This window comes from Thamnophis sirtalis, unplaced genomic scaffold, assembly GCF_051295495.1.
Source record: "Thamnophis sirtalis isolate CommonGarterSnake01/CBP01778 unplaced genomic scaffold, rThaSir2_p1.2 scaffold_1, whole genome shotgun sequence".
NCBI classification, from domain to species: domain Eukaryota; kingdom Metazoa; phylum Chordata; class Lepidosauria; order Squamata; family Natricidae; genus Thamnophis; species Thamnophis sirtalis.
In genome coordinates, this window is record NW_028261381.1 from 91,467,174 (window position 1) to 91,490,382 (window position 23,209).

Here is a 23,209-nt window from a genome sequence, read left to right on the forward strand (position 1 = left end):
CATTTATGGTTAAACCATTGCCAAGCACTAGTTGCACTGCCAATCAAATGTGGTGGAGTAGAGACTCCTTCCTTCCTTCCTTCCTTCCTTCCTTCCTTCCTTCCTTCCTTCCTTCCTTCCTTCCTTCCTTCCATCCATCCATCCATCCATCCATCCATCCATCCATCCATCCATCCATCCATCCATCCATCCATCCAGGCACTGGATTGTGAAGCATGCTTTACTGTCCTCTGTTATTCCTGTTATTCCTCTAAAAACAATGTCAATACATCACAAAACAATGTTCTCAATTCACTTTAAGTTAACTTACCTTCCAAGAAAAAATGCAATGTAGAAAATAGAACTGTTTAAATTAACAAACTGGAAAAGAAACATTTTCAAAGCAAAACTGTTTTCCCACTCTGAATCTGTTCTGGGGTGTTCTGTAAAAAGAAAACAAAAAGTCTCAACAAAAATTCCATCATAGACTGTAAAAGAACACAACATTTTTCACTTTAAGCATATACCATATAGATTTCAATCTGCCTATTAAGTCAAATACTTAACTTGAAACTTCTTGCCATAAAATTGATCTATAGTGAAATTCTGGGAACCTTTGTACATTCTCATGTGGAAGGAGATTATAGTAGTATACAAATACATCAAACAAACAGATATAAAATATTTGCCAATAAAATAAATTTCTCCCTCTCCCTCTCTCTCTCTCTGTCTCTCTGTCTCTCTGTCTCTCTGTCTCTCTGTCTCTCTGTCTCTCTGTCTGTCTGTCTGTCTGTCTGTCTCTCTCTCTCTCTGTATGTATGTATGTATGTATGTATGTATGTATGTATGTATACATGCATACATACATACATACACAAGCATCCTTATTCTTTGGAATAAATCCATGGAACTCAATGATCAATGCACTACCACTAATGTAGGACTGCAATAGAAAATTATTATAATTCTATGACCATTAATTTCTCTGGTGTATTGGTTACCTGGATGAATCTTAGATACTCAATATCATTTTCAATGGAATGGGCAGTTTCGTGTTTGATACCTATCACTCGTGACTGTCTTTAGTCTTTAAAATCCTTTATTGCTAATATTAAATGTAACTTGTCTAGAAATTAAGGTGATCAGGTCTGGACTAGGTGACAGCAATGAGATGAGGAAAGCTCTGACTTTTGCTGTCACCCTGTTTCATTCAGATCTGTGGAAACCAGGATTGTTAATCCTAATGAAAATCAGGAACAGCTTACAGTTCTGAAGGAATGCAAAGATGGATAACTACACATGTATGCAAAATGAAACAAGGTGATGGTCAGCTACTTCTGTTTCTTGTAATTTATTGCAAAGGATTATTAGCAAAATAAGATTCAGGGTTTGAACAAAAAGTTCTTCCGTTAGGGTTATATTAGAGGTATATGGCTGGTTTGGACATAGCCCTACAGGGTGTAGGGAAGAGTGGAGAGCCAGTTTGGTCTAGTGGTGAAGGTACCAGGTTAGAAAGCAACAGACCATGAATTCAAGTCCTGCCTTAGCCATAGAAGTCAGCAGGGTGAATTTGGGCCAGACACACTTTCTCTCAGCCCAACTCACCCCACAGGGTTGTTAGTGTAGGGATAACAGGAGAAGGAAAGTGTATTGGAGATGTTTGTCATCTTGAATTATTTGTGAAAATAATAATGGTGGGATATAGATAAATAAATAAATAAATAAATAAATAAATAAATAAATAAATAAATAAATAAATAAATTTCATTAAAGTGATGAGCACGTAATCAGTTTATTAGAACAAGGCAGAACAATTAAGAAACAGCACAAACTAGAATACTACCGTAACACTTTATTACTTTATTTTCTTATTTACTTGCTAAGTTTTACTGGCTATTTACAATGTCAAAACACTGAGTGGTTTAAACCCGAATAAAGCTGTTGGATTAACCCTAATAGAATAGAATATACAACCAAGGGTCAATACTGTATTCTGCAAGTGCCACATCTCCAGTGGAACTAAAATTATTTTTGGAAAAATCTTTACTTACCTAGATTTGTTAAAAGATAGGCAACTTTTTCATATACCTGAAAGCAACATAAGAGAAGAAGATACATTTTACAAACATCCCACTTTAAAACATGATTGTTTAATTCTAAAAAGCATTTGTAAAAATAACCTCTAATCAAACTTCTTAATGATTAATATTTCCTACGATAAACAATAGGAAAAAAAATCAAAGGCATCTTATGCCTTACCTATGAATAGCTTGACCAAGATTGTGAGTGTGTTAAGTGTTTGCCCTCAAGAGATATGCCATATACTATATCAAGAGAAGGATAACTGTTTAATTGGCAAAGAATGGTGTGCTTGTGCCCGCAGATTGAGTGCATTTCAAACTGGAATTTCCAGTTTTATAGATATCAGTCCTAGTAAGTAATCCACACCCATTCTTCTAACTTCTAATTTCTACCCTGTGGCAGGTTTAAATGATATATGTTTCTCGGAGTATCTCCGTAATTGTAAGAGCGTTGCCTTTCTGGAAAGTGCTTTGCGTGCACTTGTTGTGTTCCAGCTATCAGATTTCAGATAATTTTTATATTGTTAGAGAAAGGCGTCAAGGATGCATTTCCCAAGTGCAATAAACACAGAGAGCCATTAACAAACAGCAAGTTGCTATGACACATTTATTCTTCGCCATTTTAATAACACTGATAACTGCTATAGTAACGGACCCTGATTCCATTGAAGGAAGCCTTCAAAATGATCACCTAGCAAAATGTACAGTTGACACAAAATCAGCTCGTCATTGTGGTTCCTGAACTCTTATCTCTCTGCTGAAATTTCCCAAGAATAAATAGAGGAGATAAACATGCTTTTTTTTAAGTCTGCCTTCCTGAAATGTGCATTGCCTCACTCAATATATTTTCTTGTTCAAGCTTTTGCTCAAACCTCTTCATGCCTTGCAAGGAGAGAAGTAAGCATTCTGAAAGAATCATTTGTGGAAAGGGGGCAAAAAAGTCAAGATAGGATCATGCAATTGAAACCCACCACTTTTTCACACCCTTAAAAAAGGGCTGAGGTTTCAATGGTATATTTGCAATAAAATCTCGGTTATTTAAAAAGCCCTCTGCAGACATTCCTGCATTTTGGTGTATGTAGCACTTCCTGCAAATGCTAACAATGCTTGCTTATTTGATGTTTATTTTGAAATGGGAAAAAAATCATCTGCAGTCATGGAATACAGTCCTCAATATGGATACAAAAAACAGAAGGCCTCATCTATTAAAAATGTAATGTTCTTAGGGAGATTAGAGATATGGAAGTAAAGGGGATAATAGCTATGAAATCCCCCAAATGCATTCAGTTCAATAGCATTTTGACAAGGGAAGCGATTTGCTTGTTTTCCTCGGTTCAATTTTAAATAGAATGTCTAATTAAAATCTTATGTGCTGCAGCAGGAAAGGCTTCTACAAAGCTATATACCCATTTTTGAAATGCAAATTGGATTGAATTTAACTTCCAGATTTTGCCCTTCTCTGAAGTGTGGGCATCTGCAAATATTAAAGTTTGTATTTTCATAATGTTCAAGGTTGTTTTGTTGAGTTTTATATTTCGTTGGGTAGCGGAGTGAGCTCCTGTTACTTGTCCTAGCTTCTGCCAACCTAGCAGTTCAAAAGCATGTAAAAATGCAAGTAGAAAAATAGGGACAACCTTGGTGGGAAGGTAACAGCGTTCCGTGCACCTTCAGCATTTAGTCATGCCAACCACATGCCTACGGAGACGTCTTCGAACAGCGCTGGCTCTTTGGCTTTGAAACGGAGATGAGCACCCCCCCTAGAGTCAGGAACGACTACCATATATGGGCAAGGGAAACCTTTACCTTAACATGCTGTACAACTAATAACAGGGGTAGGATTGATGGCAAATAGCAATAGTAATAGCAATATGTGTTTTTGTGTGTGTTGTTGTTGTTGTTGTTATTATTTATGAGAAATATATTTATAAAGATATCTTTTTGAGGGAAAACAACTTTCTCATTAAATACCTATTGTTTCATTGTGTTTAAACTGCACAGTAACCAAGAATAAGATTACATCAACATAGAATGAACTTATTAGAACAAATAGTTCCAAAATTTCTATTTCAGTCCAGGAACTGAAGAACTCTTGAATTTAGAAGTGGATGTTATGTCACTGATGTACTTTTCTTTTTTTTCCAGGCTCCCAGTGGTGTATTAGCAATTGTACTCCAGAAAATAAACAGGGGCAAGATGAAAACTAAATGTGACTTGAATTTATAAACATTTCATCAACATTCAAATTCAGAACAAGTTTACAATTATGTGTTTAATGTTTTTCTCTTTCTGTTCTGTTATAACTTTGGAAGGCTTCATGTGAAGAATGCAAGTATTCCCTCCAGTTTCAAGCTGTCTGCACTGTGTAGTTTGAAGTACCAGCCAGCTAATTAAGTCTTGCTTATTTTTCAGTCGTAGTATACCTTAGTGTGCACTATATGGATGCCCGTCTTATTACTAATGGTCTGCAGCATCAAATGGTTCTTTGTTCATCCCCTGAGAGTGCTTTAGTGTCTGATTTGTCTAGAAAGTACAGGAATGCAGATAGCAATCAATCAATGGGCTACCTCAGCCATGGCATTGACTGCAAATGCTTGCTGCAGAACAGCCTGAGTTATATCTGTTATAATCTCATTTCCAGACCAAGAACTTTCATTTGCCATACCTTAGGGATTATCATGCGATGGTAGCAGTGTTTTAGTTTTTAAAAAGCATTTTCATTCTTCTGGCTTCTGATTTTAAGCAAGCATTTTGAGCTGTTTTTGCTGGTATACCATAAACTAACTAGAAAGCTATTGTTAACTATCTAAGACAATTCAGCAATTGGTTGTGTGTTGAACACTCTTTGAACATTAATTTCATGATTATATTTTAAAATCTTTCAAGAAGGTTTATTTACAAGTGTCTATGGAGGTACTCAATCATCTAGGTCAGGGGTATCAAACTCAAGGCCCAGGGGCCGGATCTGGCCTGCAGGGCTATCCTGGAAACAGCAAAGGACTGGTCCATGGTGCCTCTGCCAGCAAATTTTTCACTGACAGTGGGTTGCAGGAAGCCATCACGGTCAAAAACGGAGTTCAGAAGCCTGTTTTTGCTGGCACAGCGCTTGGGCCAGAACAGGCGGCCGGACACAAATGATGTTGAGCTGGCCATGCCCCCCCCAGCCCCCAAAATCAAACACAACCCTGATGTGGCCCTCAATGAAATTGAGTTTGACACCCCTGAGCTAGGTCATGGTTATCCCAAAGATGCTTTTTTTCCCCAAAAGACTTTCTTGGGTTTTTCTTTGAAAACATTTCGCTTCTCATCCAAGAAGCTTCTTCATTTCTGAACTGAAGAAGCTTCTTGAATGAAAAGCTATTGTAAATATTTTCAAAGAAGAAAACCAAGAAAGCCTGGTTGCCTTTTGGAAAAAAAAAGTACCTTTGAGATGTTATTTAAAAGGGTCTTTCCTCACATTCACATTATCGTCACGGCAACACTGTGGTGAACATTAAATTGAAAGATAACTAATTAACTCTGAATTCCATAACACAGTCGGTTGCCAGTCCTTAGTCTCACATTTTTTTTTACACTAGTTCTTGATATGAATTGTGAAAGACTTAGCACTTTAACCAGCTTACATAATCAGAATAGCACAGGACTGTGTTGCTCTTAAAAGTTGAGCAGGTAGATTAGTAATGGCTAAATATTGGGGATGAAATTGGGATATTCAAAGAAATGAGTGGTATAATGACATTTAGAGTATGGCAGCAAATGATAAATTAACAACAGTAATTAAACTTAAAAAGAATGATTAAAGTAAATAATTATAATGAAATATGGGGGGATTTCATAAAATCAGTGTTGGTGGGAGGCAAAGGGAATAAACCTACTCAAGAATATATGGAGAGTATAAGGCCACAATTGGAATATATTGTATATCTAAGAAATATAAGGGTGAAAAAAAAAGGTCTCCAGGGGTTGGTGGCGCACTGTAATAGGTGATTTTTTCTTTTTTCTTTTTTTTTTTTTGTATTATATATGTACTGTTTGTATTATTTGTGTTTTAATTTTTTTTAAAAAAAATAAATTGTAAATTAATTATACTTATATCTGAACAGGAAAAAATTCAAATGTAAATTAGATTCTAAACTGGAATCAGTTCCTTTCAGATTTGTTGAGATTATAGCAAACCGTCAAACATAGTGTACCAACTTTATATTTTAATGCATTTATTGATATATCTAAATTTTCACACACAATCCAAAAAAGTCAGGAACTTACTACATTAAGGGACATGATGATTATAAAGTTGATACAGACACCAGTGCCTGAAGTTGCAAACTGCCAGTACATTTTTATGAAATACCATTGGAAAGAGGCAAACCGCTCCATAGCCACCAGACGATAGACCACCACTGCGAACACTGCAGTTAGCACTAATGAAATCTGCAGACATATGAAAATTGAAGAAACACATACAATTGAGCATTAAGACCAAGACGTGACTCCATTATTATGTGACTCATCTCTACAGGTAGTCCTCAATTTAGAACAGTTCGTTTAGTGACTGTTCAAAGTTACAACACCACTGAAAAAAGCGAGTTATGTCCCTTTTTCATGCTTATGACCATTGTAGCATCCCCATGGTCACATGATCAAAATTCAAACGTTTGGCAACCGACTCATATTGACCGTTAGGTTATGGGATCCCCCTTTGGGATCTTCTGACAAGTGAAATCAATGGGACAGACAGATTCACTTAACAACTGTGTTGCTAACTTAACAACTGCAGTGATTCACTTAATAAATATGGCGAGAAAGGTTGTAAAATAGACATGTAACAAATGTCTCACTTAGCAACAGAAATATTGAGCTTAATTGCGGTCGTACGTCAAGGACTACCTGTATTATTCATTAGGTCAGAATAATTTGACAAATGTCAACAAGGAATACAACAAGTTACCTCCCAGAGACCTATTAGATTGCACAGATTAGGCCTCCTCCAGATTCTATCTGTTGGTCAATGTCAGCTGGTGACTCCCCAGGGGAGGGCCTTCTCTGTAGCTGCTCCGGCCCTATGAAACAATCTCCCCGTTGAGATCCGGACCCTTACTACCTTCCCGGCCTTCCGCAAAGCGACTAAGACCTGGCTGTTCTGGCAGGCCTGGGGCTGTTGATTTATCCAGCCCCATCTTAAGTTATGAATGTTGTCGAATTTTAATGTTGTTTGTATTCTTTGTATGTCCCCCCTTCTCTTTTTTACCTGTAAGCCGCCCTGAGTCTTCCGAGATTGGGCGGCATACAAACCAAATAAATACAAATACAAATACAAACAAGAAGTAGACAATTTCAGAGATTTTACCATGAAAAATATTCCTGACACAGATACCATCAGTCGAGTAAGTTTATCAGGAAAAGGTTGAAAAGGTTCAGGTTTTCCTGTTATAGGATTTACTCGCTCCACTTGAGAATATTTTGCTTCAAACTGGGGACGAAGTTCTTCCTGCAATTGCAAAGTTTTAATTTAGTCCAGACTTGTTTGTGTGTGGATATATGTCTCATTGTAGTGGGAATAGTGGACTATATTCATGAACATCCAAATTCTAGAGTTCTGTTGGCTACAACAACAAGCTAGCATTATCATAAATGGAAACACATACTAAGAAAAGTGATCCTGGCACACAAATGCCATATACAAACTATTTATTTGTTTATTGGTTTGCCTGCCTGCTTGTCAATCAAACTTGCATGCTTCTTGCCTTGCCGAAGGTAACTCTCTCTCTACAGAAGTGATTGAAAGAAGTTTATCATCTATATCTATTTCTTTAAATGCTTAATTCAGCCAACATTCTATTATTATTCATTTGTCAGGCTGTAATCTTGTGTGTATATGTGTGCGCGCACACACACATTCAAATAATTAGGTGTAAAAGAAATCAAGCTGGAGTTGACATTCAATAAATATAAGCTGTCAAAGAGGCAGACATGTTGCATGGTACCTGTCAGTCTTGAAAAATCAACACATGTAGATATCAAAACTGCTATTATAAAGGATTCTTACCTCTTCATCTTCCCAGTCTATGAGGTCCCAATCGTAAGTAAGTACAGCTCGTCGTCTTTTCCAAAATTCTAAGAAGACTGTAGCTGTAAAAAAACCATGAGATATATGTCAATATCACTGAGGTGATTGATAGTTTATTGGTCCACAATTCCAAATTTAGAAAGGAATTCTGAGAAAATTGAATTGTCTATTTTCTTGAATACTTTTGTAGCATAGGGATTTATCCAGTTTCATAATATATGTAACCTATGTTGATGTAACCTATGCTGACACCTATATTGTTTAACTTCTACATCTCTTTGAAAATGGTGAGGCATCATTAAATGCAGAAATTCAATTTGCTAAAGTAAAGGGGCGTTCTCAGAACTAGTTAAGAAAAGTTGCATTTCTGCTTTCAAGTGAAAATTCACAGTGGTGGGTTTTTCAGCTTTAAGTTGCAAATGTCATACTTTGAAAAAAAATAACAAAAAAATGAAGCTGTATCTATAGATTTTTCATTAATGTAATGACTATCACAGGGCTGGCTTTAGGTTAAGGCTAAAAAGGCACTGGCTTGAGGCACCAAAACATAGTCATCAATGCCACCGCTCATTCCAAATAGTTTAAAAAAGACAAATCATTAACATCAGCAGAAGAAAGCACCATAAGTCAATGTGGCTAAGGAGTACCATATGTCCTTAAGTAGGCACTGCCTTGATGGTCACATATTCAGCATTACAAACATTGAAGAAAGACAAAATGGTTGGAGATTGCACTCATAAGCTTTACCATTTTATTTTCCCATAGTCACAGTTCCATCTTGGCAGTGCTTGTAGAAGATTCCCACTGACCTTTGGTCATCTTGCTCTGAACATCATTTTTGCTATGTTATATACTCCAGGTATTTAATTTCTCACTCAAGAGCATTGTGTAGTGCTAACATGACAGGTTACCTGTCAAGTCACCTTAAAGAAGAGCACTTGCCCTTTTGCAATGTGTCCTAGAATTTGTTATGACATTTATAGTAAGTGATTAATAACAGATGGGTGGAGGCTCTAACCATGGCAAATTTCCTGGTAAAAGAAACCTTAAAAGCTTTGCCCCAGATAGCATGAGTTCTTTATTGGAGTTGATGTAGTAGAACAGAAATTCATCCATCCCAAATGGCTGTTCATTTCACTCTGAGCAACTAACATTTAAACAAAAACCAGCAGGGTTGGGGCCATTCTAATCTTGGGGAAGAAATTGTTTTCCCCACTAAAATTTTAATTATAGCTTTTAATGTAGCAGTTGAGAAATAGCAATAGCAATGGCATTTTAGACTTAATATACCACCCCAACATTCTTTAGCACTCTCTGGGCTGCTTACAATGTAATCATTATTTGCATATTGGTCCCAAAAATATGGGCCGTCATTTTACCAACCTTGGAAGAATAGAAGACTGAGTCAACCTTGAGCCCTGTCAGGATCAAACTCCAGGCTGTGAGCAGAGTATGCCTGCAGTACTCCACTTAACCACTGTGCCAACAGGGCTCTTACTATATACCACTATCCATCAGTTTTATCACTAATACTATACCTGAGATACAAATGTGATACTTAAAACATGGTTAAATATTTCATGTTGGCAACCATGTTGGCTTAGAAATATATATCCCTCTACTTAAAATGTTACACATAGGAAAAGGCAGAACTTCACAGAACTGGATGCATCTACTATCTATCCTTTTTGTATTTGAACCTCAGTCATTATGAAAGTCATTTTGATGCAATATTAGGTATACATTACTCATAGTCATGTTTTGAGGGTACTTATATACATTTAATAAATAAAAATAAATAAGTAAAAGGAATCATGAAATAATGAGACACTATAAAGTTCTTCATTATGTGGTTTTGGGAAAGACGTGCATCCTGTTCTGGTGCAGAGTAGCTTGTCGGAGAAATTATCTGAAGTAGTCTATGAAGTATCCTTAAATACTTCAAGAATTTTAACTAAGAACAAATCCAGCACATTTCAGTAACACCTGAGTGAGTTCCTTTCTCAAAACACTTGGAAAAAATACAACCTTCCCAAAGTGGACTGGCAGGAAACCTGACATATTGAAAAGTTGCCACATATAGGAAAGGAAATAAAGTTATAATGGTACCTTGCGGGAGATGTTTCTAAACATGTAGAAATACTTGTCTATTTAGATTTATTCAATTGTAAAGGTTAAAGTTAATATCATGAGAAGTACTGGTAGAAAGAATAAGCAAAAAGCAGTTCTACTGCTTCTTCATGAATCACAACAAAATAATGGTTATTGGTTAGAATGGGATAAACAGTTCTACTTATACAAGATAATATTTGCAGTTCAGGTTGAATTGTTGCAGTTCTTGGTACTCTCTGAGCTTGGTGATTTTCTTGCAGAAGTTTTATTACTAAATAACTTCACATTGTCAGTGCTAGAAAGGAGTGGAATTTGCTTTTATTTTTATCTACCAGTGTCTACCAATGCAGATAAACAAACTAGTAGTAAATAATAGCCTAATAAAGGAATCACCACGGACACTTCTATCAATACTGACCAGAACAAGCTGCCAGTCTATAAAAATTAGAGCAAACCCCATTCCCTTCTAGCAGTGATGATGTTATTTAGTTTGGTAATGAAACTTTTGCAAGAAAACCACCAACCTCAGAGAACCACTAAGGCAGGGTTGTCAAACTCACATCTTCATGGCGGCATCATGTGATATATCTGGACTTTTCACCCCTTCGCTAAACTGGTCATAGCTAGCGCATGACGCATCTGGCCCATGGGCCAGGAGTTTGACAGACCTGCATTAAGGACTCCAGAGTTCTACTTATTAGACAGAGCTTTCCACCTGAGTGATCTTCTCCTTTCCTCAGCTTCCCTGATAAGAGTCATTATTTAGAAGCTTGTCTATGAAGTGATGCATTTTAAGAATTCAGGAGAGTGCATAGGGCTGGAGAAAATGAAAGTGTTGTTCTTCAAAAAGCTTTCTCTCTTTGATTAGTAGGCTGCATATATAATTTGTAATTTACTCTCATGTCAACCCTTGCTAGACAAGAAGAGCAATGTAACATACAGAGCAGATTTCTTTTTCTTTTAATTACACAGGCAAAGAAAATTGGTTCCCTATTTAGTTTGCAATATTTAGATATAAAGTTTAACAGCAATGTTGCCTCAAGCTGAAGCAGATTGAAACACAGTGGGTTGTGGCTAGAACAGTGACAGTTCTTTAATCAAATATTTTGGGATTTATTTTTTGGAACTTTTTGAAAGACAGTCAATTAAGACAACAACAGCAGCAACAACATTTGGATCCTCAGCTCAAACTGCTAAGTTGTAAAAGTGTATATTACAAAATTGGCAGGTCATTTCTAAAATCTCTCTCTCTCTCTCTCTCTCTCTCTCTCTCTCTCTCTCTCTCTCTCTCTCTCTCTCTCCTTCCTCCCTCCCTCCCTCTCTCATATTTGAAAATATTTTTCTCGTAGAACACATTACACATCATGCATCATTGGGGGAAGTATCAGAATACTTCTGATACTTCCCGTCCCCTTAATTTCAATAGTTTCACATTCTATGAATGGTATGCCTTCACAATGACTACTGAGAAGCAGTCATTCTGGTTCTCAGGTGATCTGTTACACCCAGAGAAGTAGAGCCCCACCTAATTTAATTCCTACCCTGCATTCCTGTCCACTGCAGCATTGATATACTTCCATTACTTGCCTTCTCTTCTTTTCAGCAGACTGTTAAGCTAATTGCACTCGAGTTTAGAAGCAAATAATACAGCACTTTTCGAACATTGCTGAGTTGAAAAGGTAAGTGGTTTTCTTTTCATGGCTTTCATTCAGCAATTTCACTTGCAGTCACCTTTTATAAGTCTGCTTGGTTAAAAACTTCTGTTTCTGTCAGCTAGGTCATGTCCAGATCAGTTAAATCATCTGGCACACTTCTGGACCGTTCTTAAAGATGTGAAACTAGCATATTTAATTGATATTGCGTTTATAACTCCTTTTTGTGTTCATTGTTAGAAAGTCTACGTATGTGAAACTGTTGCTGAGGTAGCACAATATCACTTTAAATGCTAATTTGTTTTCACAACATGTACATAGAGGATTACTCCAACAATCTTTTTACTGGATGGCAACTTCTGATTGGGTTATTTTTTTATTATTATCATTATTATTACCGTGCCTGTCAAGTTCAAAGTTTGGATTTCATCATTTGCAGTTTCACACTTTTCATAACAATGTAAAAATGTGTTTGTTTGTGTGTGTGTGTGTGTACGTGTATCTATGTGCCTGCCTGCCTGCCTGCCTGCCTGCCTGCCTGCCTGCCTGCCTGCCTGCCTGCCTGCCTGCCTGCCTGCCTATCTATCTATCTATCTATCTATCTATCTATCTATCTATCTATCTATCTATCTATCTATCTATCTATCTATCTATCTATCATCTGCATTTCTCCAGTGGAGAAAACAAAAACAAAAAAACATTGTGACAATCGCTAACAATGAAAAGGAAAAAAGAGAGAAATTATAGCCAGGATTTTACTTGCATGGTTCATTATATTTTAGTCATTTTAACCTCCATGTATATAAGGTATTTTAACTTTAAAGTTATTTACCTCAAAAATAAGATTATATTTAATCATAAAATTTTAATACAAGCTAGATTCCCTTTTTATACAGTGTATAAGAAAATAAAAAAATTAACTGATAAGTGTGTATATTCCTACTTCATGGCAATGAAAGTAAAGACATGTAGATCATCTTTTGAAGAAATTGTTCCAACTCTTGTAACAATTATGTCACTTACCAAAGTCTACATGTGACTCTAGTTTGGAAGTGGTAGATGGGCTTTTTTTACTTAGATTAATGTTTCATTCTTTGTTATTTTTATTTATTTTTCAATTAATTTCCTGTTGCACATATTTATTATTACAGTCCCTCCGAAGGAAAAGAGGGGTAACAATCTAATGATCTTTGAGATCTGGGCTTAGCATCTAATAGTAACTTCAAGCCAAATCAAGGCTGAGAATTTACCAACAGATGGCCTGAATTTAAAGACTCCAGTTGCTAAAGCCATAGTCACAGAAACTCATGCATCAGATTATGCTACCACAATGTACTTCATGTGGGGTTGTCTTTGAGCCCTACTTGGAAACTGCCATTGATGCAAAATGCAATTGGCCACTTCTTGGTGAGAGCTGTAATAGTAAGGTAATCCTTACGCTGCCGAAAACTGCATTGGCTTCCATTACATTTCTAGGCACAATTCATAGTGTTGATTTTGACCTTAAATGACCTCAATGGCTTACCTCTCAGAAACACTCGAGGTAGAACTAATCCATCCTACGTGCTCATCCCAATTGAGGATATTGTTATTCCCCATATGAGATAGATGACAACTGTAAGACTTTTAGAGAATTATTTATGTAACGGCTTCCACTTTGAGAAATAGCTTTCTCCCAAAGTTCAGACTGGCACTGACTCTGAGGTCATTTCATAAGCTGCCTGAGATGAAATTTTCTTCAGGTCATTGAAGATTAATGTCATGTTGCACAAGCACGAAGCCGAAAACACCAGCCTGAAGATGGTGAGTGGGACCTCACCGAAACGTTGCCAAGACAATCTCAATCTTACACGGGAAAAGACCCGAATACAAGCAGGCAGGAAGGCAGGCAGGCAGGCAGGCAGGCAGGCAGGCAGGCAGGCAGGCAGGTAGGCAGACAGACAGACAGACAGACAGACAGATACACACACACACACACACACACACACACACACAGAGTTATTGGAAGAAATCATTAGAGCAGAGAACCAGTTGTTAAATTATTTTAATCCCACCACTGCTTTCATGTACAAAGGAAAGATTTAGGCAAAATTCAAAAATAAATGTTTTGGGTATGTTAATATTAAATGACATAACATAAAAGGTCACATTATTTTTTATTCTTTCTGTTGGTGGCTTTATAGTTATTAGCTATGGCTAAATGCCACAGAGTATGACAATCTTATCATGAATTGTAACCCAGATTAAGCACATTAGTTTTATATATTGAATAATTTCACTTATGGGGAAAAGTAACTAAAATGATTTGAGTCAATTAACTAAAATAATAGCTACATTTGGAATAGAACTAGCTAGATAAAATACACATTAAAAATAACAGTAACATATGATTAGTTGTTTTATGTATCTGGCTAGAGTGACAAAATAATTACAAGCCAATAAAATGAGACCCTTTGTAAATGTAGTCTGATTGCATTCACAGGAATAGCCTGTGACATATTAAATATATGCTGAATAGGACTGGATACAAATGGAAGTGCAATGCACATCTCATGTTAGGCTAAGAAATTATTCATAATTAAAAAGTCTGATTGTTTTTATTTCACTTTTGTTTAAGTCCACATCAGAAAGCAAAAGCAGTGAAATGAGGCTGACAGAAAGCAATTTCTAGTTAATGCATAATGCATGAAAACACTAAGGGGTGTTACAAATATTTGAGAGGATTGACATATGATTCAGTTCATGTAAAAATAATGTAAAATGGATTAAGATGATTAGATGCATCCCTATCAGAATCTCATTAAATTAGGTCATATGCTCCAACATATAATCACAGATTGCAGTAAACCTGACCTATTAGTAGATTGTTGTAAGGATATTAGTAGAACAAGAGCTAGGAGCATAATTTTAGCCTTTCTTATCAATGGGGTACATGTGCATGTCTTTGGTTTATATTAAATGGAATTGCCTTCAACCGGGCTTCTGCCTCTGTCCCTGGCTATGAAATTAGTCATCTACCCCCACCGCCTCCACTATAGCAGATGAGACTAAATACATAAACATTCTTATGTTAACATTCTACATAATAATAGAACAGACTCTCCCTAGGACAGTGATGGGCAACCTTTTTGGCGTGGTGTGTCAAAAATCGGCAAAAAATCGAGCATAACTCGCGTTGTGTGTCACTTCGACAAAAACATAATTTTGCGCAATTTATAGTTTAAACTACAGAAATGTATAATTGCAATATATAATTGTATTTAATAAACCAAAAACAAATTATTTAACATACCTGCTTAGTAACTTCTTTGTTAAGCGCTTTTGCATGCTGAGCTATGGAGTGAGCAATGCTCAAACTTGCAGAGTTTAAATTTGTAGAGCCTTTCATAAATTTAAGGATGGAGTTAGATTGGCTCTTATAAAGGTGTAGCTTCCTGGAAATGTATTCTCTCCTTTCATCCTCACTTTTTTCCAAGAGCTGGGAATGATTAGTTTCAAAATGTCTATTTATATTCCACGTTCTGCTTACTACCGTTTCAGTACATAGAACGCAAAATGATCTGCCATTTTTTTCTATAATGCCATACATCTCGCTCCATGTCTCTTGAAAGGGTCGGCCACTGCCACTACCACTCCCTTTACTTAACCTTTGTTTTTTATTTTTTGGGTGCTCCATCAGTGGGCCAGTGACAGCAGATAGAATTATAGATAGCCAATTAGGGGTTAACTAGCCTAACAAGCTAACACAACCTCCCCCTCACTTATCTCAGTTATTGTGGGCAATTACAAGTCCATGGCACCCCAATAGTTGCTGCTAATGGCGCTCACAGTTCCCGTTGGCACTCCGCTGTTCCCTGCTGTGGTGCGGTCATAACCGACAGTCCCAGGAGTAGACTCTCTGTGCCGGCCTGACTGGAGAGAGGCGCGCACTGTTCCCTCTCCTGTGGGTCCTCCCTCGCCGCGCTGATGACGTGTGTGCGCACGGCACGCACGCCTTACCAGCAGCCCCTGCGCTCAGAAAGGGGGGGCGGCGATACAGTAAGTGAGTGTGGGCGGGGGAGATCACACGTCCCGCCCCCCCCCCCCGTTCCTCCAGCACAGATTCTTTCATCCTCGGCGGCTGTGCAGGAGCCGAGGATGAATCGCATGAAATCCTGTGCGTGTCACCCCAAATGGCTACGCGTGTCAGCACTGACACGCGTGTCATAGGTTCGCCATCACTGCCCTAGGACATCAGGAAATTTGACCTGAATACTAATTACACAGATACTGAATGTATACAAAACATAGATGTATCTTAGGAAGTATTAGTCTCCAATATATGAAAAAAGTATAAACAATTCACATTTACAGTGACATTTTTCATTACTGATTTACTTAACTTTCCTAGTCCCATTCGGAATATAAGCAGTAGAACAGGAAGATATTCTCTGTGAATATATTAAATTCCACCAAGAACTCAATGAATTTTTAAACATGTTCCCCTTAGGCATTGTATACCAAGAAACAAGTATTGAGGCTGTGAAATAATGCCAACATCTGAGGGCACATTGTTCATTTTGCTGCTGATTAGTCTGCAGTTGGCCAGAAATCACAGTGAAGATACAGTGAATCCCACATCTTCAAGAAGCAGGGTAAGCAGCACTCCTGTGAGTCCAACTATATTCAATGTGACCTTTGATAGAACTTCTACAGAATCTAGAAATATCAGTGCTAGTCCAAATGATAGTACTGTAACAGAAAGCAATACTCCAAGCAACAAGACCACCTCAACCCTGACTCCAACATCATCTCTTCACACTTTGCTATTACCAACAACACATCCACCAACTTTTACTACAAAAGATGCAAAGCATAGAATATCCTCTTCGGGAATGCCTGCAAATACTTCTAGAAAATATGAAGCTACCACTTACTTCAAGTCATTTGAAACTGAATCAAACAGTGTCACCACAAGCACTCCTAACATCAGTTTCACGACCAGGGTTTCCCATAACACAACTCAAGTAGATGGTTTAACATTTCATCCCACTAAAAATCTATCAAATACAACACCTATGTTGTTAACTACTAGGAGTAGTACTGTTACAACTGAATTATCAACAACAGCAAAGCTGCCTCCCAAAGCAACGGATAGCTTTACAGGACCAAGAGAAGCCCCAAAAGGTAAGAAAATTAATTGTCCTTAATTAATGTCACCACCCAATGCTATTAACTATGCAATTGTACTCCTTCTACAGTAGACAGCTTACTGTTATCATTTTACTTTAAAAGCAGTTGACAAATAATTCTTAGAAACAGAATATTATAGAAAGTGAATATTATAAAGGAATCTAAGTGATAAACATGTTATCTTAAGTAATCCTGTTCTTAGTTGAATCAAAATTATGAATGAATCAGTGGTGGGGTTCAATTTTTTTTACTACCGGTTCTGTGGGTGCGGCTTGGTGGGCATGGCATGGCTCGGTGGGCATGACAGGGGAAGGATACTGTAAAATCTCCATTCTCACCCCACTCCAGAGGAAGGTTACTGCAAAATTCCCATTCTCTCCCGATCAGCTGGGATTCGGGAGGCAGAAAATAGATGGGGTCGGAGCAGTCAGAGGTGGTATATATTGCTTCTCTAAACGAATTAAAATTTCTGCTACTGGTTCTCCAGAACTGGTCAGAACCTGCTGAATACCACACCTCTGGAGTGAATCAATAAAGATGTTCTTACTAAAATTTCAATACATTGAGTATCATTGTAATAGAATGAAATAAGTCTGTACTACTTTTCTAAAAACAAGTAGGTCCATTTGTTGTTAGATGAGTGAAAATTATTTATTTATTAATCAAATTTATATGGTCCCCCATCTCATGAAAATTGATTCTGGGTGGTATACATACCGTATCTTTCAGAGTATAAGATACATCAGAGTATAAGACGCACCAAGATTTTGAAGAGGCAAATTAAAAAAAAAAGTTTTTGCACTCTGCAGACCTCCCAAAACAGCCCATTTTTCATGAAAACAGGCCCAGTTTTTTTTTAAAAAGAGCATGAATAGCCTTTAGGAGGTTTGTAGAGTGCTCTGGGAGGGGGTGTGAAGCTGGGCAAAATTGAGCAAAAAACAGCCCATTTTTGCTCATTTCTGCCTTCCCAGCCTCCAGGAGCACTTTGGAAACCTCCTAAAGGCTATGCATGGCCATTTTTGGTAAGGGGGCAGGGTTTCGGGAGGCAAAAATGTTGTATTCAGTGTATAAGACGCACCCAGATTTCAGCCTCTTTTTTGAGGGAAAAAGGTGTGTCTTATACTCCAAAAAATACGGTAACTATAGTTTTTTTTGTAGACTTGTCCAAAGCATTATAAGAAAGATTTCATTTTTCTTAGGTGAGAATTATTGTTTTGTCTATATTTTAAACTATTTTTTTCATTCAGTGCAGTGAAAAGAGGGAAAGTTACATTTTCCTTTACTAGAATTTATATTTTTACAGAACTAATTAGATGGATTGTAGATTATATTCTTACCCCATGTTTAAGCTTTTTCTCCTTTTGCCTCATTAAAGATAATTAAGTGGCAACTTTTGGACAGAATCTTCAGGCCACATCTAAGACTCTGGCTCACAGCACATGGCTTGAATCTTTGAAAAGCCACAGGCTATGCAATTCAGATTTAAATTAGTAATTATGTCAAAATGATTCACAAAGACCTTCCTCTGGGCTTCCTCTGTTTTTTCCTCTTTCCCTAATAACAGTCACTTTATAATAACTCAACAGTTTTTCTGGTAGTTCTTGACTTACAACCATTTGTTTAGCAACTGTTTAACATTACAATGGTGTTGAAAAAAGTGATTTATCATTGTTCCTCACACTTATGACCATTGCAGTGTCCTCACCGTCAACTGATAATGATTAGAGTGCTTGAAAACTGGTATGTATGGCCATTTTGGTGAAGGGGGCAGGGTTTCGGGAGGCAAAAAATGCTGTATTCAGTGCATAAGACGCACCCAGATTTTCAGCCTCTTTTTTGAGGGAAAAAGGGTGCATCTTATACTCCAAAAATACGGTAACTGTAGGGTTTTTTTTGTAGACTTGTCCAAAGCATTATAAGAAAGATTTCATTTTCCTTAGGTGAGAATTATTGTTTTGTCTATATTTTAAACTATTTTTTTCATTCAGTGCAGTGAAAAGAGGGAAAGTTACATTTTCCTTTACTAGAATTTATATTTTTGCAAAACTAATTAGATGGATTGTAGTTTATATTCTTACCCCATGTTTAAGCATTTTGCAGCATACTGGTTGCAGCATACTAGGGTCTATTATCTCCATTTGCAACTTCTCCAGCTGGCTTCTGACAACCAAATTCAATGGGGAAGCAGCAAGAGGTTGAAATTCATAATGACATGATGTCTCACTAAATGACCATGCAAAAAAGGTTGTAAATTTAGCTGCATTCATGTGATGCCTCATTTAATGACTGTACTACTCAACAATAAATTTTATAGTCCCAACTGTGGCTGTAAATTGAGGACTACATTTCTTATATAGTGTTGGAGGAATTGAAACAAAATATAGATTTTTATTCTTGGGTTTTTCCATGGTGATTTAACTCCAAGGAAGACTGTGGTTGATAAAAGATTACTGTAGAAAGAAAGTCAGAACATTCATACCCAGTTCTCAGCCACCTGGTATGATATTTTTTCCCCTCAGCATGAACTTTTCCACATTATCTTTGCCTCTGGATTTTTTTTAAGGAGAAATTTTTTTCCCTCCATTAAATAACCAAAGTAGTAAATGTTTAGGACAGCATTCATTTAAACCTTATCTGTGTCTATTCCTGAAAAGTTCTGAATTAAAACAAAACAAATTTTCATTAGCACCAGATGTTGTTTTCATGAAGATGATTATGTTAATCTGTTTTCCAGAAAGCCATATTAATGGAGGGGTAATATTTGGAGCAATTGTAGGAGCAATATTAGGCTCTGCACTGATTTGCCTGGTTGGATATTTAATCTGTGGTAAAAGAAAAACTGAATCGTTCGGACATCAGCGACTTTATGATGACACAAGAAATGATCCAGGTAATAATCTATTTCAAGAAATAGAATCATAAGAGTCAAATGGATTTTGTGGTTTGAAAGTATGGTTTTGAGATGTGTCATTTTAAAGCAGGGGTGTCAAACTCAGGGCCTGCGGGATGGATGTGGACTGCGGAGTGCTTAAATATGACCTGGGAGGCTGGCCTCGAAATAACAAAGGACCAGCCGGTGACACCTCTGACAGCCAAAATGGGCTGGGAGCCGCCAGGTTGCTGCATGAGGCCATTCAGACTGAAAACGGGGCATGGGGGGGGTCTGCACACGGCTCTAACTCACCCTGTTTTGGCTGGCAGGGTACTGCAGGAGGCCTGTCCCATTCCCCCCCTCTGGCCGGCCCACGGACTACAATGCTGATCCGGCCCTTGAACAAATCCAGTTTGACAACCCTGTTTTAAAGGATAAGTTTTAGAAATAACAGGAAAGGAAGTTATGCAATAACTATATGTTCAGTTCCTCTTCTTCTTTATGCCAGTTAAAGCCATTTTGATTTAGGGTTAATCAATACTTCCTGGTGGTTCTATTGCCATAATGTGAAAGCAGTACATTTAGAGGGTAGAAATAGATGTCAGTTGTTACTTCTCTCACATTGCAAATTCAACCTTTGACCTTTGGCTTGAAAACAGTCTTTTCACTCTCATTTCACTTTGAATACTCTTATCCATTTGGATAGGAACACTTTAGTAACAGATTGTTTTTCTAATTTCTCTTGACAAAGAACTTTAGTCTGTATTGATATGAGATGGGATACCTCGCAGAGCAATTTTATTGGGTATCTGGAGGGAGAAAGGGAGCTGGCACTCTCTCGGTCCCAGACAGAGAGGAAAAGATGATGATCTTATTTAATTTGGTAATGAAGAATCTGCAAGAAAACAACCAAGCTCAGAAAGAACCAAGGACCTGGGGATGACTTCCTGTCCAATTGTGAGGTGCTTACTGATGGGAATCCTGTTGATAGAGGTTTCCAGCTGGCAGCTATGTTGATGGGAGAGAGGTCCAATTGTTAGATTACTTACAGAGACTGAGGATAGCTCCTGAGTTGTGTGCAGAAGCAGCTATCAGGGATTTCCTGTGGGCTGCATGCCAGTGATGTATATGGTGGCTCTGAGGGTGGGGCCAGGTGAGCTGAATGGGAAAGGTTGGAGTTGATGGGAATGAGGGCAAGTAGGAAGATCAAAGTTAAGATGGGCAGAGGGAGATATGGTAGGAGAAAGGTGTCAGGTTATTCTTGGGAAAGGCTGATTTAAAGTATCGTACCAAGTTAGCTTTCCAACCATTTGAATTCATCCCAAACATGAATTCATTCCTTTGAAGACCTTGATTTCTGGCTGCTGCTGTGAAATGACCTGTGTGCCTGCAATAAGGCTTCTCTCCACAGTTTTATCATGCATGAGAAGGCATAGCTGGTGGGCTGCTTTCCAAATTTCCTACTTCTCCCTATGCTTAGTTTTTAAGGAGGTGCAGTACCACATTTTTTTTTGCAATTGAGAGATGGGCAATTATCTTAATGAATGAATGAATGACTATAAAATTCCAAGTCACATGAGTCAAACATGGAGGAACCCACATAATTGCATGTATATATTGGATTTAATGTATTGCAAGTTTGTATGCAAAACCTGGTCTAAAAGAACTCACATAATGTCTTTAACATTCTGTCCAAAGATGTATTGTGTAAAACATGTGTAAATATTGTCAATGTATATCTTGCAGTTCTGCGACTAGATGCTACACCTGAACCTTTCAATGCAAACTTTGGAGATATATCCTACTACAATCCCATGGCAGCCAGTGAGAACCCTGTCCAGAACCACAAAGAAACATCATACAATGCAATCCCAATGGATGACATGACATCATCACAGCCTTCAGCAGAAATGCATAAAGCCATATGTTAGAATTAAAAACATATAGATCTTGTTCCTTCATGTGGCCCCTATAAAATTTGAATGTGTGTAGGAAGTGATGATTGCAGGTCATGTCATACTCTTTTTACCAATCTTTTGCATATGAGAGTGAATGAATATATGCTATCCCATTAGAAGAAATGCTGGCAGACTCATAAGTATGAGTAGACTTCTAAGAACACTGGGTCCTTGATCTGAAGTAACCTTTTTTATATTGGTAATGTTTATTGATGGACATTTGCTGCCTCTGCTGTTACCTACCAAGTGATAACACTACATATGTAAACCGGTCACAAATGTAAGTTCTGGTCCATTTGTATTATTTTAGACATCCATGCTATGAATTAAACAAAAACAATCCAAACTACTTATATAAAAATATTTGCATAATTTTCTTTTAAACCCAAATATTTGTAAAGAAGTTATTAATTATGACGGAATATAAGATCATTTACAATCAGTATGCTTCAGACTGAGAAATGCTGAACTTTTCTGCTTAATAATATCCCCAAAATCTGTGCTAATGTCTACTGAAAATAGGATATTGGACAAAAGGGATTTTTTACCCTTTCAAAGAAGAGCAATTTTTCAACAATTCAGCCTCTAAATGAAATTATACAAGTATCACAACATTAGTGATAATATACAGTCTAGTAAAATCCTCTTCATCCTTCCAAATACTAATTCTAATGACATTCAGAGTTCAATATTTTTCTCAAGGAACTGATTGTTTAATACTGAGCAGGTAAACTATTTTCATGGCACTGCTTAAATTCAGTGGCAAAAATGATAATTTTTGGCAATGTTGTTCTCCCTCATTTTTTAAAATAGCCTCCAGAGTGTTCTCTTTCTATACTTTGCTCCAATTGGAAGGAAAAAAAAGCGTACATCTCTGCCCATTCTAGTGTCATCACCAGCTCACCCTCGAGCTTTTCTGGAAAAAGATCTTAGTAAAAAGGAACATGAAGAAAAGCTGCCCTCCCCAGATTTAGGAGGAAGCTAATTTTGTTATAACAGAGTTTTTTTTAATGTAGCAGAGCACCCTAATTTTATTTTGTTATCAAATAAATAAATTACCTAATCATCTAATTATTATTGGTAGGTCAATTTAGAATAAATAGCCACATTCACCAAAGTGATGTCTCCTAGATATGTTGGAATTACAACTGCCCAACTTTCCAAATTACAGGTTATTTGGGAATTCAAGGAACTGGAACTGCAGCTCATCTGTAGTACATCAGGCTGACAATAAAAGAAAGTTAACAGAATAGCTGAGTTGAAAGGGACCTTGGAGGTCTTCTAGTCCAACTCCCAATTTAAACAGGAAATCTTATATC

The 23,209-nt window shown here is 37.2% G+C and overlaps 2 protein-coding genes across 2 annotated transcripts in view; one reads left to right on the top strand and one right to left on the bottom strand.

The window, feature by feature from the left end:
• Positions 1-23,209, bottom strand: part of ANO3 (anoctamin 3) — a 217,737-nt gene that overhangs the window by 13,196 nt on the left and 181,332 nt on the right. The window contains exons 15-19 of the mRNA XM_087718950.1: positions 8,104-8,186; positions 7,405-7,545; positions 6,324-6,488; positions 2,031-2,067; positions 311-422 (exon numbers count right to left, since the gene is read on the bottom strand). Coding sequence (XP_087575076.1) covers positions 311-422; positions 2,031-2,067; positions 6,324-6,488; positions 7,405-7,545; positions 8,104-8,186 — 538 coding nt within the window. The remainder of the gene's footprint in view (positions 1-310; positions 423-2,030; positions 2,068-6,323; positions 6,489-7,404; positions 7,546-8,103; positions 8,187-23,209) is intronic.
• On the top strand, positions 11,714-22,251 carry MUC15 (mucin 15, cell surface associated). Its single transcript, XM_087718936.1, has 4 exons — positions 11,714-11,915; positions 16,378-17,054; positions 19,795-19,950; positions 21,679-22,251. Exons 2-4 carry the CDS (start codon positions 16,418-16,420, stop codon positions 21,861-21,863), a joined length of 978 nt encoding a protein of 325 aa, XP_087575062.1. The 5' UTR covers positions 11,714-11,915; positions 16,378-16,417; the 3' UTR covers positions 21,864-22,251.

Coding starts and splice junctions, on each gene's coding strand:
- MUC15 (XM_087718936.1), top strand. CDS start 16,418: ATGCCAACATCTGAGGGCACATTGTTCATTTTGCTGCTGATTAGTCTG. Junction 17,055..19,794: donor ACCAAGAGAAGCCCCAAAAG/GTAAGAAAATTA, acceptor TCTGTTTTCCAG/AAAGCCATATTAATGGAGGG. Junction 19,951..21,678: donor TGACACAAGAAATGATCCAG/GTAATAATCTAT, acceptor TATATCTTGCAG/TTCTGCGACTAGATGCTACA.